This window comes from Triticum aestivum, chromosome 2D, assembly GCF_018294505.1.
Source record: "Triticum aestivum cultivar Chinese Spring chromosome 2D, IWGSC CS RefSeq v2.1, whole genome shotgun sequence".
Classification (NCBI taxonomy): Eukaryota; Viridiplantae; Streptophyta; class Magnoliopsida; order Poales; family Poaceae; genus Triticum; species Triticum aestivum.
Window position 1 is genome coordinate 12945011 of NC_057799.1, and position 17519 is coordinate 12962529.

The 17519-nt window shown below is 42.7% G+C and overlaps 2 protein-coding genes across 8 annotated transcripts; both read right to left on the reverse strand.

Moving 5' to 3' along the window:
* Positions 1 to 1773: 1773 nt before the first annotated feature.
* LOC123051090 (putative serpin-Z6A) lies at positions 1774 to 16143 on the reverse strand. The gene is made up of 3 exons (XM_044473859.1): positions 15877 to 16143; positions 15598 to 15819; positions 1774 to 2622 (listed from the first exon to the last, which is right to left on the reverse strand). The coding sequence occupies exons 1-3, from the start codon at positions 16141 to 16143 to the stop codon at positions 1774 to 1776; spliced, it is 1338 nt and encodes a 445-aa protein (XP_044329794.1).
* LOC123051089 (uncharacterized) lies at positions 3285 to 12717 on the reverse strand. Of its 7 annotated transcripts, none has more exons than XM_044473855.1 (12): positions 12377 to 12717; positions 8808 to 11032; positions 8401 to 8718; positions 8222 to 8321; positions 6836 to 8133; positions 6567 to 6756; positions 5864 to 6240; positions 5660 to 5773; positions 5284 to 5568; positions 5151 to 5213; positions 5004 to 5072; positions 3285 to 3676 (listed from the first exon to the last, which is right to left on the reverse strand). In XM_044473855.1, the coding sequence occupies exon 2, from the start codon at positions 11005 to 11007 to the stop codon at positions 9112 to 9114; it is 1896 nt and encodes a 631-aa protein (XP_044329790.1). In that variant the 5' UTR covers positions 11008 to 11032; positions 12377 to 12717; the 3' UTR covers positions 3285 to 3676; positions 5004 to 5072; positions 5151 to 5213; positions 5284 to 5568; positions 5660 to 5773; positions 5864 to 6240; positions 6567 to 6756; positions 6836 to 8133; positions 8222 to 8321; positions 8401 to 8718; positions 8808 to 9111. The 7 variants fall into 7 exon arrangements, 5 of the variants coding, with proteins under 5 accessions (XP_044329790.1, XP_044329789.1, XP_044329788.1 ...); XM_044473854.1 differs by lacking the exon at positions 12377 to 12717 and adding an exon at positions 11760 to 12353 and having other exon boundaries at positions 5004 to 5062; XM_044473853.1 differs by lacking the exon at positions 12377 to 12717 and adding an exon at positions 11760 to 12353.
* Positions 16144 to 17519: the final 1376 nt, after the last annotated feature.

The window sequence follows — 17519 nt, forward strand, 5'->3', positions numbered from 1 at the left end:
ACTGAATTTGCACAATGTGAATTTCAGAATCAACATGCATATAGTTAGTATGTGTTTGTATGCAGCACTGGAATCGGAAAAAAATTATATGAGACCAGGTCTCATATTTAGCAGGTGAGACCCCTCCTGATAGATGACACGTGGCATTCACAAATCACAAAGCATCTAATCTCTCCCCCCCTGATTTCAGGTGGGGGATGGGGTAGATGCTTTATGATTTGTGAATGCCACGTGTCATCTATCAGGATGGGTCTCACTTGCTAACTCATGAGACCTGGTCTCATAGAATTTTTTTTCACTGGAATCAGTCTAGATCAGTGTTGGTTCTGAGCAAATGTAATTCAAGTTTTTGTACAGGTTTGTTTTGTTTGGGTCTAAAATATATGCATTGGATTGACCATGATTTGAAAACAGAAACTCACGTTACTGATAATTCTAGTGCCTCGACATATGCATATTGGAAGTAGCAGTTTTTTTTTTATCTTTTAGAATTTGAAGACAAATGAAATGACAAAGCTGCATCAGGAGAGATCAACTACAAGATGGAGAGTGAGTGGCATGAGAATGTTTGTCCAAAACGAACTACATATTTAATTTGACCAGAGCGTACAAGCATTTATCTCATTTTGTAGACTTTGGACGGTTGATTTGAATATTCATGTTTTTCGATAGAACCATGGAATTTGTTTTCCAGGCCCTCTAAATGAATGTGTTTTAGTTCTGTTGTTTAATTATCACAATGGCAAAACGCTTAAATCTCAAATATAAAGCTGAATGTGCATAATGCAAATTCCAGAACCTCGTTGGCCTCGGATGCTTGCTGGATGGCATCACAACGGATTTAGAATGTGAGCGCTTATCTACATAACCATCTATGATATATGTAAACAAGATGTGTAGTTAGTTTTTCCTCCAAAAAAAAGAAGAAGAAGAAGATGCGTAGTTAGTTTCATTTCTTTTTGCATGGATCATGCATCTTTCGCTAGTATTACAAGTAATGAAGCGTTTGTGATTGATTAATGTCGCCGGCAACAGCAGCCATCCATCCACCAGGGATACCCATCAGGCATCCAAGGATGGAGGGCTTGGATTGCGCCATCTCATCGATCCGCGGCACGGCCTTCTTTCCGGCCATGGATCACCCCTCTAGAGCTTGTTTTCTCCACCACACCGCCATCTCTATATATACAAGAGATAAACATTCATCCGCGTGCGGGGTGCGCGTGCGACTTAGGACTTAGGGACGCCGGGCGACAGGCGATGAAAACATATCAGTACTTGAGTAAGGAACTTGAAAATCTCTCAACTCTCTATGTCTGAAGATTTTAGCACTAGCATTTCTCTATGTCTAAACGAAATCTCTCAACTGTCTATCTCTGAACATTTTTAGAACTAGTGATTTATCAAAGTGTAAATGAGTCTCTCAACTCTGTATCTATGAACATTTTAGCACTAGTGTTTCCCCAAGTCTAAATGGAAATCTCTGAACTCTCTATTTCTGAACATTTTAGCACTAGTGTTTCCCCAAGTCTAAATGAAGTCTACAACCTCTCCATCTGTGAACATTTTAGAACTAGTGTTTTTCTCAGTCTAAATGAGTCTCAGAACTGAACTCACTATATCTCTAGACTCTAGTGAACCAACATACGCAAATGAGCCACCTCATTAGAACTATGACTTACGTGATCAAAAGAAACAGAAATAAAGCTCGCCACTAGGTGCATACATGAATCCAAGCATATGCATGCACGTTCTGTCCTCCCCCCGCGCGCGTCATTTGATCGTGGGGTCAAGAACATGACCCGCAAACAGGATCGCACCAGACACCTCCTCGATGACAAAGAAGGCAAAAGGATGGTCAGCGACGAAGTCCGCATGCAGCGGTGGCGGAGGTGGTGGTGGAGCCGCTTCTTGACTAGTACACAAGCAAGTGTCCACCATGGTGGCAGCCGTGGCCTCGGTGCCTTCCTCGTTCACCTCAATGATGGCCCTGTGGACCACCTGCTCCAGCCTCCTGCTTTCTCTTGCGCCGTCCTCCGTCATGTCGGACAAATCGGCCTTTCCCGGCTCAAAAGCCTCCTTGAGCCCCATGCCCCTGAGTATGCCGTTCATCGTCATGCCGAAGCTGACCTTGAATTTAGGAAGCCGGAAGTCGCCGACCTCGACGTCGCTCCTCGGCAGGTGCTTGCGCAGAAATTCAGGGTCGAAAGCGATCATGTCGATGAGCCGCCACAGCCCGTCCCGCGCGTCAGGGAGGAAGACGCACATGGAGTAGATCGGCGCCGGCTGCAGCAGGGCGGGCAAGGGGCAACCTCCTTGAAGCCGGTGCTTCGTGCCTTGCTTGTAACACAGCTGGAGCACCTTGAAGCCGTCATGGCACGCGATTCTTTGTGCGCCGAAGCCACGCATGAAGGCCGCGTCGACGGCGGTGCGGCCGAGGCGGTGAAACAGATGGCGTGCCTTATCGAAGAATGTCTTGTTCCACTGTCCCTTGAAGTACATGGCATTGACGAGCACCAGGTCGGTGGGGTGGGACGGCGCCTCTCCGTCGACGATGGAGGGGATGAGGCCGTTCGTCAACGCCACCACCCAAGCGTTGATCTGCTCCATTGACTCCTTTGGCTGCATCTACATAATGACAATCATATGTCTTCACACTACTAGATATTTCATTATAACCGAGGGTCCAATCACCGTCGGATATTTTTTATCACCGTCAACTATTACTAAAACCGACGGTACACTGTCGGCCATCTCCCGTCGGCCTTGCTTCGTCGGCCATTAGAGTAATGGCCGACGGTATGGTCGGGTAATTTTGTCACCTACGGTAGAAAGCCGACGGTGAGCCGTCGGGCATGTTATTGTGACCTGTTGGCTCACCTTAGCCCGACGACATTTATATCCGACGGTTCTTGGTCGGGCATTTATTGTCCGACGGTTATTGATTCTCCTCGGTTTTCATAATAGTCGACGGTAAATTCGACCCATAGGACTTAGTTATACCCATGCGGAGAACCAAACCGTCAGCTAGTTAGATGGCCGACGGTGCATACAACCCTTCAGGAGACCTATTAGTCGAGGGGTGAGCAAACACCGTCAATTTATGAATTCACCAACGGTCTAAAGTCCCCAATGGCATACTGTGTAACCGAAACATTTGTGCCACCTTAGGGCATTACTCACCCCTCATATATTGCTTTCACCGAGGGGTGTTTACACGTACAATAGCAATATTTCAGAATATTGGCATTTCAAATACATCTCATACACACAAGCACAAGGTATTGAGTTGAATCCAGATGGCATTAACCATAAGTATCAAATGTCGAATTCAGAACAAAATAATAACTGAGATAGGTCACATTTTGCGAAGATAAATTGTCCACTAAGACAAGTTGGTCCATAAGATAAAGTATTTCAAACATCTAACATAACTTGATTTTGGCATGACTGGAAGATCACTAGACTTTTATGGCCAATCATCATTATCATTGCCATACTCATTATATTCCTCATCTTCATAGTCATTATTATATCCCTCACCACCATAGTAATCATATTGCTCATCACCATATAGACCACCCTCGCCATAGTCATCATCTCCCTCGCTGCCATAGTAGTCATCCTCATCATCATGTCCATGACTGGTACTGCCTCCAGTCCTGCTTCCCATTCCCTAAGTAATGATAAAACTAGTTGTCAGTATAATTTAGCTAAAATTCAAGTGACCTACAGGGACGAAACATATTTTTTCTACTTGACAGGTAAGCTGCTAGCTGCTATTTAATAGTATGACTATCTAACAATATGATTGCCGATTTTCCTTTTGATCCTTCACATGAGATTTTCACAGGAAACATGAATCAGCAGGAGGGACTGTCCAAGTACAGTGGATATCTATCGGCAACCCAACTATCAGCAGTGTTTAGATTTTGCAGTCTTATGACACAGCCGAACAAGTAAACTAAGAGAACACTATTGGCTAGTTCGAGCATATAACTAATTAAGAATGACATATTCAAAGGTCAATATAAATTTCCATTCAAATAATTTAATGGCTAAAGCCCACATAAAATTTACACCAACAATGTTATAGATTATACTGCACATAAATATTTATTACATGATTTTTGTTCTTATACTTCACATACAGTACCTAGCATAGAGCTAATTGGAATCCTGAAACTAGCAATTTAGAATGATCATGAGCATGTATGGCTGATCTTTAAGAGATAGCAAGTGTCAGTTTAGCTCAAGTTGTAAAGTACATTTGTACAGATGTGCATGTGATCTTGTTTGAAACAACAATCAAAAGCATATACTAGCTGCATGTGTCCCAAGGAAGAGTATTCTAATTGAAATGCGTCTGTACAGAGGGTTCAGCAAACATGGTTCAACCATGCTTAGGTAAAAAGGAAGAGTACTCCTAAGAAAAATATTCGGGATGGTTAGCTAAAGTCTTTCCTGTGTACTAATTCTTTCCCTGCGACCTGAATATATTCTACATGAAGTACAAATAAACTATTGTTCATACTGTCATATGTTTGCCTATTGATGATTTTTGAATTAACATGCTTCTGTTTATCTAGTTTTGCGCATAAGAAATGAGAGCAAATTTAGATATGCACGCAAACAAGGCATATGTACAGAGAAACAAGCAAACAAGGCATATGTACAGAGAAACAACCATGGCAATTGTAGGCTATCAACCATCAAGTATTTATATGCATTAGCAGTCATTTCACTTAGGTGATATAATCCTTTAGAGGAATGTGCCCATATAGTTAACCATGCATTTATTTTCACAAATCTGCAATTAAAACAATGAAGGATCTGCTGTCTCTACTACTACTATCCATGACCCATAATCCCGCACCTAACTTGCACACACAAATTCTTTCTTGATATCGTCTAAATGTGCTAATGTGCAAAGAGAAAACAAAATCGGTGGAACAAGGGGGAGATCATCCGCATACTTGCAGGCACGACGACAATGAACTAACCTTTTCAGGTTCGCTTTGATGCACATCACCTCGTCCCCTACGAATTCCGCCTTCCGAATCTGATGTAGACTGTGTATCATACACAGAAGACACATCACTTAATAGTTCCATTATTGCAAGCCTACCATCGAGATGGGTTAAACTTACCAAGTCAGCCGCAGCTGATTGCATTATGCCATCAAAGTCCACTCCCCCTTTCTCAGCCAATGACTATAAACATCAGCATGTCAGCACAATCCTATCCACTCAGACTCCAATTTATAAGAGAAGGAAAGATTACCTGCACAACAAGCTCAATGCCTCGAAGACGCTTGTTCTCCCGCTTCAAATGTTTGTTCTCTCTTTCTAGACGGTCCTCCCTAGCAGACCACACCGGTTGTGAGGCCATCACCCTTTTAGACTTAAACTTCGCCTTCTCTGCTTTGCTAAATAACTCATTAGCAATTCCCAGCCTGCCATGTGGCATTCTACCTGCTGCTTCATAGATGATTTGTCCATCTAAATCTGGGTGCTCCTCTTCCCAATTTTCTCCATGAGCATTTTTCATTGCCTTATCAAAATCCTCCTTTTCAAATAAAAAAATAATGTAAACTAAAGTGTTGTGCAAATAGTTGTCATGATGGTTAAAATGAGCTAAGTCGCAAGATTTCGCTAACCCAACGATCGGCAGTTCTTTGACTGCAAATCTTCTCTTCGTCGGTCCCTCGATGCAAATTGTGCGTGTGAAGCCAAGCACCGGAAATTCCAGGGTCTTTCCCTGTTTTGAGTGTCTGCATTTCAAGAGTGTGAAACATCATCCAATGTAAATGAAACTTTCCTATTAAACATAAGCAGAAAGATGCTTGACGAAGATAGAGTACCAGGAATTGACGTGTGGCGATAGCATTTCTCGCACCGCTGAATGGAAGACTGTATCCCCATTAGCAAGTCTGTTCCTCTTGTTTCTTAAGGATAACCCTCTAAATTCAGCCCCACTCCAATGCTCACATAGTAGACGCCAACCAACATCGGTACCAAAGTCAACTTTCTTTGCAGAAATTAAAGCTTCCTTAGTTGGCCAACGGTTACCGTTCTCATCCACTTCTGTTAGTTGTGCAGGCAATTGTCCCTTTTTCATTAATCTTTTGATGGCTGCCGCCTTTTCCTCATGTAGCATCTGCTTCACTTTCCTAGTCAAGTTCTCCTCCAAAACACCATCTGCCTTCTCTTGCTCCAATGGGTCACACTTGAAACGCCACTGCCAAAAACCATCCCAAAATATTTTTGTTAGTTACTTGTGCATTTGTGAAAGTGAGCATACGCACAAAAAAATCAAAGCTTCCAACACTTCATAGATAAACCAAGTAGTTTTTTCATGTTTGTGACCAAAACAAAGAATTGTAACAACCACCCATCCACCAGTTTTAGAATTCTTATTTCTAAATATAATATGGTCACCTCTGTTTTAGAATTCTAAGTACGTACTAGTAACCATAGAACTGATTAAAAATTCTCAAATTATTTATAGAAACAATGCATATATATATATAGTGTGTGTGTGTGCGCGCGCGCGCATATACTTACCCAAAATTCTTCCACAATTTTGGAAGCTGATGATCTTACTTCCGGGCCAGGGGACCACTTGTAGTCCTCCCAACACAATACTGGTTTCTGGTCATTTTTTGGACCAATTGGCGGTGGATACATCTGCCGCACTAAGGCACCTTGCACCGTTGATGGATCACGAGCGATGTATGGGTGCCTTTCCCATAACCTGTTATTATTTGATCAAAGATTGTTAGCACATGAATATTGCTCCAACAAGTAAAGAAGTTGGAATATTTAATACTTACACGCCTTTGGGAACTATAAGAGGTCGGTCAATTTCTTCTAGTCTGAGACCGGCCGAAGTCCTAGTTCTTGGTGTTCTAGCTTTTTTAGCCTGTGTAGTTGACTGAGTTGATCCATTCTTTCCTATGGAGACACTAGAAGAAGACCTGTCCAGCCTAGGCACTGAGAAACGCCTATGATTCAAGCGGCCCATCCTATTTACATAGTGGCAAATGCATGCTTATTAGTTACATAAAAATAACAAGTAAATGATAACAAAAGGCATGCAAGTAGAAGAAAAAAAGGACATGAAATGTTATGTAACAGCTAAACTGGAAATACTATCAACCATGGTATATTTGTTCAATAGTAGTGTCACTAAATCACTATACAATATGTATTACTACCATACTATATTATTCACTAGTTGTGTCACTATATAATATTTATTGGTACCAAGAAACAAAATGACAAGTGCAAAAGCTATAAATGTTTAGTAATCATCATCGTCATATTCCTAGTCATGCTCTATCGCATCATCCTCATCTTCGGTCTCATATGTCTCTTCTTCTCCTTCCTCTTGTGGTAAATCTTCTTCCTCATCGGTACTCTCTTCCAAATCATCTTGTGAAGATTCTTCTCCCTCATCATTAAAGTCTTGATTTTCTATTATTTCAATTTCAGAGGGATCAAGCATCACATCATCTGACTCCTTTCTTGGCTCAGCAGACTCATCAACAAATTTGCCAACATCTACAGAAAAACTACCCAGCTGACTAACTTCTTGGAAATATTCATCTGTAGTAGATGGGTCATTTGCGCAGTCATCAAGGTTACTCAAGCTGCTGCTTGGCTGAATCGTGTACACAACCCTCCAATCACGAAGATCTCTCCTCGAGGATGCATACTTCAAGTAATAAGCTTGTGTAGCTTGGTGAGCCATGGCAAATGGTTCAAAATTACGAAGCCTTGAAGACCACTGGATCTCCACCAAACCTAATTTTGCATTTGGCTTCACACCTTTTATAGGATCAAACCAACGACATTTGATGAGTACCATCTCAATTTTTCTACCAGCTGTGAAGGACAATTTGATTATTTCCTCAATGACACCATAGTACTCAAGATGTTGAGTCTCTGAGATGAAGGAAGACAAACAAACTCCTGTGTTCACTGTTTTCAACCTTCTATGTTTTTTCTCAGATACCTCTGATCTAAAGCGAAAGCCATTCACGTCATAGGAGCTATAGGAATAGGCTCTAGAGCTGCATCCATTAGCTAAATTCCACAAGTCCTCATCAGAATTATGATCTCGTTTGCACTACAATGAAGTGGAAAAATACTTGGATTATTAAACATAGTAGTAGTTGAATGGAGAGCATATATAAGGCTAATTAAAATTTTCTTACAGCAATCTCGAACCATTCCACAAATTCTGATGCCATCATTTGATCAAGGCCCTCCGATGTCAAATTGGGATGCATCGCATATTTTTCATCCTCAAATTCTCTGCAAATACACGATGACTATAAACATCTGAACATCTTGCACACTACAATACTAAAATTGCAAATTATTCATCACTTACTCTCGAAATCTGTCAACAGCAGAGCAGTTGATCAAAATGTACAACCTTGCTACATTCAACTCTTCACGTGATAGTTCTCGGGCAATTGCCCTTCCATGTAGGTTTCCTTCATGCTGAAATACATCTAAGGTACACCCATCATTCTGCACACGTGTTCCTCCGTTATTATATCGAGGATTCTTCTTCCATATAGTGCGAACGTGATCACTGAAGTACAGAGAAACACAATTTGTGATCTCATGTACAATACAAGCTTCAACGATCGAACCCTCCACTCTTGCCTTGTTTCGCACTTTTAAACGAAGATAGTGCATTGCCCTATAACAAATTATTATAAGTTTCAGTGATACAAGACATAAATAGATTAAAACACGATGTACATATTAAAGGTATATAGTTTAGCATACCTCTCAAAAACATACATCCAACGATATGACACAGGCCCGCCAACCCTTGTCTCATATGGGAGATGCACTATCAGGTGTTGCATTACATTGAAGAAGCCTGGTGGGAACATTTTCTCAAGCTTGCATAATAGAACAGGAACCTCCTCCTCAAGTTCACGCATCCGTTTAGGAGCAATTTCTTTGGCACACAATTGCCGATAAAAAAAACTTAGCTCTGCTATGACCTTCCATTCAGGTTCTGGGATGAAGCCTCGTAGGGCAACTGGGAGGAGGCGCTCCATGATGATGTGGTAGTCATGGCTTTTCAGCCCAATATTTTTTTTTGATGTAAGTTCACAGTTTTACTCAAATTAGCAGCAAACCCATCAGAAAACTTCACTTCTTTAAACCACTTAAGGATGGTCATTTTATCGTCCTTGCTGACACAATATTTCGCTCTAGGTTTCTTCCACACACCCTTTGAATTCTTGTTCAGGTGTAGCTTTGGTCGATCACAATATAAAGCAACATCAAGGCGTGCTTTGTTGTTATCCTTGGTTTTGTCAGGAATATCAAGGCATGTGTTCAGAATAGCCTCAGATACATTTTTCTCATTGTGCATTACATCAATGTTATGGCGAAGCAGCAATTTCTGAAAATACTCTAGTTGCCACAAACCACTTATAGCGATCCAATTGTGCTCCTTCCCAAACCCCTCAAATTTACTCTTGCCAGTTTCATCATGAACAAGACTTTTGAGTTGTTCATACACCTCTTCTCCGGACAAGGGCTTTGGTGGAGGATTTAGAACTGTTTTTTTCTTGCGAAAACATTTCACACTCCTACGAAATGCATGGTTAGTGGGAAGGAATCTCCTGTGGCAGTCAAACCAGCATGGCTTTCTGCCATTCTTCAATGAGAATGTCTTTATGTCAGATCCACATATAGGGCAAGCAAGCTTTCCATGGGTGCTCCAGCATGCTACTAATCCATAAGCTGGAAAGTCATGAATAGTCCAAAGCAAAGCTGCCTTTAAGGTGAAATTTTGCTTTCGATAACTATCATAAGTTTCTACACCATTTCTCCACAAATCATCAAGTTCGTCAACTAGAGGCTGCATAAAAACGTTTAGGTTCTTTCCTGGATGATCTGGACCGGGAATAACTAGTGCAAGGATCAGGTTACTCTGCTTCATGCACATTTCTGGTGGAAGATTATAAGGTACAACAAATACTGGCCAACACGAGTAGGAGGCTGCTTTAATACCAAAAGGTGTGAAGCCATCAGTCGCTAGACATAGCCTTATATTCCTTACTTCCTCAGCAAATTTTTTAAATTCCTTATTAAACTCCTTCCAAGCTTCATCATGAGAAGGGTGAACCATTACTTCATCACTGTCACGAGGCCTTGCGTGATAGTCCATGTGCTTGGCAGTGCTTTGTGACATGTACAACCGTTGTAGCCTAGGAGTAATTGGGAGATAGCGCAGAACTTTTCTTGGTATCTTCGTAGATTTATTTCCTGCGGTTGTTTCCTCATATCTAGGTTCTTTGCAGATAGTGCATTTTTCTTTATTTTCATTCTCTTTATAGTAAATCATACAATTATTGGGGCATGCATGAATTTTGACGTAAGGCATTGCTAGACTATGCACAAGCTTCTTGGACCTATGGAAGTTTGCTGGGAGATCTTTTGCAGCATCGTCCCCAACAATGTCATGTATAAGAGTCATCATCTCATTGTAACAAGCTTCTGACAGGTTATGTTGTGTTTTAATAGTCATTAGCCTTCCTACAATGGATAGACGTGATTGTGTGGTCTTCTCATGCAATGGTTTATCGGCTTCCATCAACATTTCATAGAATTTTTTGGCAGCTTTTGTTGGCTCGTCACCTTTAGAAACTCCTTCGGCAACAATTGCATCAACTAGCATGTCATTCATTCTATCTCCACCCCCCACGTTATCATGCTCTACATTTTCAGGTACATCAGACTCCCCATGGCTGGTCCATCTCTCGTATCCTAACATGAATCCATTGCTACACAAGTGTCTAGTCATGACATCCCTTGTGCGCTTATGACGGCAAAAGCAGTTGCTGCAAGGACAATGGGATTCCCCGTCTACGGCAGCATCGGGCAATGAGAATGCATGATCTAGAAAATTATCTACTCCATGTTGCCAAGCATCACTGATCAACTTCCCTCGTCTCTCTTTGTACATCCAACTACGGTCGACATCTACATTGCTACAAAAAATTATATAGTAACAGTGAGAACATCAATCAAACAATTCTATATTTGGCCTACATTGGCCATAACTAACAAGATGGTCATTAGGAGCTCTATCCAAATAAGCTAACTAATGTGCAAGTTTATTAATACCTATTTCAACTTTCTGAACCAGAAACTGAGGGAACTGTTCAGGTTATTAATGGCCATCAGAAGCACATACTAGTTGGAGATGAGTTACTTTTTCATGCAGCATACTATCTAATTGTGATGTGAATCAGAAAGAAAGTGGAGTCATATGATAGATTCATAGTTTAATTAACTGAAAAATAAATTATGTACTGCAGCACCAGGCGAGTTGTAACAAAAACAGGTGAAACCACCTTAAAGTTGCTACTGTAGTAAACACATAAAACATAACCTTTTTGTGAGAATACCAGCTAAATCCTAGATTTAAGGTTCTACAAATATTCTCTCTGTTTCTTACAAAATTACTTCACGGCTAACATAGTATAGAAAGAAAAGAAAGAAAACAAGATCAACTCGTACAACAAGAAAACTTGCCAACCTAAAATTATGAACCGCCAACAAACCAATACTGATGCATCGTGCAAAAAGAAAATTGCAATGTAGAAATAATGGACAATCAGCACAATCACGCAAGTCAGGAAGGAAGAAAAGTACTTAAGGGGGTGTGACAGAGACCAGGAGAGAGGGGAATGAGGAGGGAGAAGAGAATGATACCGTGGCGCCCCACTGTGATCATCGCGTGCCGATTGATCGGCCATCACAGAGGAAGCAGAGGAACCCCTGACCACCCGTCGGAGTGGAAGCAGAGGGACGCCTGGCACCCCTCGAGCTAGATTGGTTTGGATAACGAGGATGTGTTTGTTTTCAAAGAGGACCAGGAGACTATGGCGGTTAGTTCAGGACCTGATTTGGTGCGTGGTGCGCCGGCGAGAGAATTTTTTGCTGGCCGCGCCAAGAAATCAGCGCCAGATCGCCAAATAGTTCGGTAACAGGAGTCCACGGCTGCGAGGTGGGCACCAACCACTACACGAGAAATGTGAAAAAATAGATAACCACGAGGCCTCCTCAACGGATTCAACGGACTCAATTATATTATCCCACGCAAAACACGGTACACATATCAGGGTTCGCGTAGCAATAGAACATGAGCATATCTCATTATCTCTACATCACCTAATCGTGTCAATGTTCCAACAAATTGTCTCTGGTGTACGTGCTGATTAACTAATTGACCAAACAACTCAGTCTCCATATTTATTTGTGTCAAAATTTCCTCAATTTCAGTTTCAGAAAAAAATCCCAAATTGCCTACTGTACTGTACTGTACTGACCTGAAGAGATTGGGCGTGGTTAGGTCGTGGCCCGCCCAGACAGTGTCGAAGAAGTCGTCGTGCTTGCAGGAGGCAGAGTCGGACTGGACGCGGCGGCGACGTAGTGGAGGTAGCTCCGGGGCCGCCAGTCCTGGTCCGTCTTCTCCGCCAGTGCGGGCTCTCCCCACCCACCCCCCGCTTCCCCATCCAGCTCATGGCGGCACGGGAACCTGCTGCTACTGCCTGCCGCTTGACTTTGGGGTCAAATCTGAGACGAGAGTGGAGGAGGAGTGGAGGACGGAGGCAAGTCAGGTGACACATCTAGGCGGCGACCGTCGTTGAGATAGAGGTGAATGTGAGCGGCAGGACAGCGGGGATGTAAGCGGCAGGGCTGGTCAACGGCGCTTTGAGACGGCCTTGTATAGATAATTTCTGAGGAGTTATACAACACAACTTGTCTGATGTCCACCTGGTATAGCACGCTCGGCTAACTTGGTTGGTTTTGGTTTCGAACCATGCAGTGAACTTAATTTTTTCACTTGTCATTAATTAATTATTAGTACATATTAAATCATATAGGAGTACAATAACTTTATAGTTCTTTTTATTTTTTAGGCCATTTGTTTTTAAAAAACTATTTTTTCTTAGATTTCTCACCGTTCGTTTTGGTACATACTACATACACACTTCCTTTTTTTTGACATGGCACATACACGATTCTTGGTATGATCATAATTCGGTTGTTTTTTTTTTTGCGAAAAATGATCATAATACGTTGGATGATCTATTGGTGTGTTGTATTTGGTTCCACCGCCTAACGTTTTTTTTCTTTTGCATGGTAATACATGTCTCATTCATACCATAAAGATCAAAGTACAAGCCACATAAAAATCGACATGACAAAACTGAAAAGATAGCAGAACATCTCCGAGCTGGACACCAACACTCCGTCACTTGCCTCCAGCACGACCACAACAGCCACGGAAGAAAAGAATGACGGGTCACCTCCTCACTAGAGCTCAACGCGGCTCCATCACTGATATGCAGCTTTGCGGACCTCCAAGGTGGCTCACCAAAAGTGAAGTCATTGTCGTTGAACGAATCAGATCGGGGGCAACACCCCGGACACGCCATCGAACTCAAGATCTGGCACTCCACCACGACTAAGACGCCGAAGGAGGAAACCACACTTGCCATCCACTCAACCATGAACCTAGCACACATTCCGTCTTTCAGATGTCATCGATGCAGACGACAATCTGCATCCGCTCCTCGACTACCTCCCAAGCTCCGCATCGACGTTGGGGTAGACGTCGTCGCAACAGTGGAGCCCGAGGACACATGTCCACCACGAGGATGCCGCCGCCGCCAACAGCGTGGTTTTGAAAACCATCCCCAACCATAGGGGCGATCGACTTGTCGGGGAAGGTTCTGATTAATCTTTATTCAACGCCGCTATCGCCGTCACCGAAGCCAAGACGATGAACCTAAAAATGAAGCTCCTGTAGCCTAAAACTATCCACACACGTGGATCTGGCGACCCCCCTCAGCACCGACGACCGAGGTCATTGGCGGAGAGGAGCCGCCGAAGGAGGGCAGCGGAGGAACTCTCCTCAGGAGAGACGCTGGCGACATCGCCCTTTTTCTTCCTGACGAAGAAAGAACGATCCTGATGTATCTGCCTTCCACCGCTTAACGGTTGATTTGTTGTGTTTGTGGCGTCGGACAAGGATTGTACCTAAAGAATCATATGTATATAATGACTCCCTTTTAGTTTTGAAATACGGAACTCGGGCTTGTTATCAGTCACGATAGTATTAGTACTAAGGACCCTAAAATGGTGATGAAAAATACGAACGGGTTCATATTGTACGAACATAGCCTCACCGTCATAGTGGGCGGCAGCACTTTGAAACGGTAAGGCCTCTGTGGCTCAATGTGGCAGACTCTGTAGAAGGAGCGTTGTCTCCCTTTTACTTCCTTGGTTAGGAGGAAAAAGAATTGTCGCATTGCTTCAGACAAAAATATCATATGTATGTATAGGATTGTATGCATAACATGACACTTTCTTAATTTTAAAATGCAACACTGATCCTCGTTATAATTCAAGATGTTAATTAATACTTCACAACACATTTGCATTTAATAATATACATGAAAGTCGGGGTATTAATTGTGAAAATAGCAAACTACTACTTATGTAAGTGCAAGTTTTTTAACCATCATATATGTAATTGTCCTGTACAATTTTTCTTAAGCATCATATATATTAATTGTGAAAATGAACATAATGCACTCGCTTACAATAGCAATGCTAGAAGTTAGTTCTTTGGAATCTTCTTATACTGAATTATATGGAATATAACATCAGTCATTCTACATTTATCGATGTTGTCCATTGAGACATATCATCGAGAGGGAAAGTCAACCGTCGGTTATCACTATACACCGTCGGGTATTTTCTCAAATAACCGAGAGGCACACATGTACCGTCGGCCATTTTCACTCATAGGTGAGAGTTTTGTTTTCACCTTCGCCTATTAAATTTCACCGTCGGGCATTACATGTAATCGCCGTGGGTGTGGAAAAAACCGTCAGACATTACATGTAATCCCCGAGGGTGTACCGAAAACCGTCGGCCATTACACTTAACCGTCGGGCATTACATGTAATCCCCGTAGGTGTAGGAAATATCGTCGGGCTTTACGATGAACCGTCGGGCATTAAGTTGGATACCCGAGGGGTGAATTTTCACCCTCGGGCATTCTAGTATACCGTCGGGTATTAGAGGTAATACTTGTGAGTTGACACTAACCGTCGGCCATTATAAGTACCGTCGGCTATTACTGTAATAACCGACGGCCCGTCGGCTATTAGACTTCACCGTCGGAAATATGGGGATTTCTAGTGGTGTCATACCCATGGTTTTCGCTTTCGGTGAGATTGACGAGCATCATTAATTTCAGTAATCATTGAAATATTTACCTTTCGGCCAATATATTTCATCAATTTCAGCCGCACACGTGAATTCAAATATATTTTACCAAAGTAATTTCAAAATTTCAAATATTTAATTGAATTCAAGTGAATATTTCGGCCTTTTGGCCGAAATGCAAGCCCAAAGCACTGAACTGAATTTAGGTGATGATTTTGGTTGGTGCTGAATTTTTCTCAAACTGAAAGTGAAAACCTTGTTCATGCCACGGAAGAGATCGATCACGTAGGGGCCCATGTGCACTGACCTCTTGGTGGAAGCTCACGGCGCGGGTGACGGCCTTGTAGTCCCACTCGGCGGCGACGCGGTAGCGTCGGCGGAGGCGCATGGTGGTGTGGTGCCACAAGCCGCACGCGAAGCTGACGCACGGGCCACCCGTCCGGGACTGGTCGGCGAGGGCCTGCTCGGCCAGCGTGCAGGCGTACCAGGTGAGGTCGTGCTGCGAGGGCGCGCCGAGGGCGTCGACCAGCTCGCCGAGGGTCTGCTCGCGCGCGCCGGCGGCCGCCATTGAGAGCGCCACGTAGACCGACAGCGGCGAGAAGAGCAGGTTGCCGCTCCTGCCGGCGTGGTCAGCGAGGCGCTTGTTCAGGCGGAGCGCGAACGGCTCCAGGCTGTTGCGGGCCTCGGCCCGGGCTTTCATGGCCTTCTGCGCCTCGGCCCATAGGGGTAGGGTGTCGTCGTGATCGAGCTCGGGCAGCATGCCGAGCCTCCGGGCTATGGCGGCGTGATCGTCGTCGGCCCCCGGGCAGAGCCATCGGGCTAGCATCGCGAAGCAGCGGTGGGCGAACTCCATCTTGTTATTGCGTTGGCGCGTTCGTTTGGCGATACATCATTCGCGTTTTGATCTCTCACTTTGTAGCGTGACATTGGCAGTCACATTGGCGGTCTCTATAATAACAGATATAAAAAGAGTGCAGCGATTCGGTGCCTAGACTCATCTGCATCCGGTCAGAAAATAATTCACAATTTTTTTAAAAAAATTCAAAATATCTTTTCATGGTAGATAATTTATTATGTGCAGTCGCTTCAATTTTCAGATCATTTGAACATCTGAGTAGCTCTCAGCCAAAAAGACAAATCATGTCTGAACAACAATTTTTTCACAGACCCAAATTTGTCTTTTTTGCCGAGAGCTGCTCAGATGTCCAAATGACCTGAAAATTAGAGCGGACCCACGCATCAAATTATCTACCATGCAATTTTTTGGAATATTTCTAATTTTTCGAGTATTTGTTTTGTTTTGTTTTCAGCGCGGGTGCAAATGAGCCTGGACTCAGAAATGTATATTCGATATAAAAAGCATTATGTAATGTTTTGTACACTGCAAAGGCTGTGCGGAATAACAAAATTACCATAATGCAAGCTCCATATTTTTTGTTTCTATTTTCTTCTTCCTAAGTACCATATTTACAACAATTTAGATGAAACAATTCAATAATTCAACAACTATTATATGAACCATTAATCCAGATATACCAAATAATCAGATCAAATAAATTTTTTAACTAAAAAATGATTTTTAAATAAATTTAAACACACCACTTCCAGCTAGCTGCCAATGATGCTCGATGTGATACTCCTTCAGTTGATGATGAGAGGTCCGGTCTTCAATCTTTTGGTATGCCTAAAAACAAGATTGAATGTGCGTTGTGTGCCTTCAATGCGTCACGATTGTGCTAGTATCTTCATAGTCAATGGGGTTTGGCATATACCTATCATCCACTATGATCATCTTTTGTAGGATCACACAACAACTCATGATATTTGCCAAGACATCCTTGTTCCAGGAATAAGCAGGCCTCGAGACATTGGAAAACCTTGCTTGCAACACTCCAAATACTCTCTCATTGTCTTTCATCTAAGCTTCTTGTGCCTTGGTGAAATGCATATGTTTCTTGCTCTCGGGATTAGAAATTGAATTCACAGATGTTGACCAAGATGGATAGATGTCTTCGGCTAGATAGTAGCCTTGGCGATACTTATGACCATTCAGCATGAAGTTGCAAGGTGGAGAAGTACCACAAGCTAACCTTTGCAAATAGATGAGATCTCTGCAAGATATTGATGTCATTGTGATACCTAGACAACCCAAACTAGCAGTGCTAGATCCAAAAATCTTCAAAGGAAACAACTTCAAAATTATTGCTAGATCCTTGCGATGCCTGGTGA

What these genes read in the sequence shown, in the direction of transcription:
- LOC123051090 (XM_044473859.1), bottom strand. Translation starts at nt 16,143, where the DNA reads ATGGAGTTCGCCCACCGCTGCTTCGCGATGCTAGCCCGATGGCTCTGC. An exon ending in TGCTCTTCTCGCCGCTGTCG is followed by an intron (nt 15,820 to 15,876) that starts GTCTACGTGGCG and finishes ACCCTCGGCGAG; the next exon opens with CTGGTCGACGCCCTCGGCGC. An exon ending in CCGTGAGCTTCCACCAAGAG is followed by an intron (nt 2,623 to 15,597) that starts GTCAGTGCACAT and finishes ATGTAGATGCAG; the next exon opens with CCAAAGGAGTCAATGGAGCA.
- LOC123051089 (XM_044473854.1), bottom strand. Translation starts at nt 11,803, where the DNA reads ATGGCCGATCAATCGGCACGCGATGATCACAGTGGGGCGCCACG. An exon ending in GATCACAGTGGGGCGCCACG is followed by an intron (nt 11,033 to 11,759) that starts GTATCATTCTCT and finishes AATTTTTTGTAG; the next exon opens with CAATGTAGATGTCGACCGTA.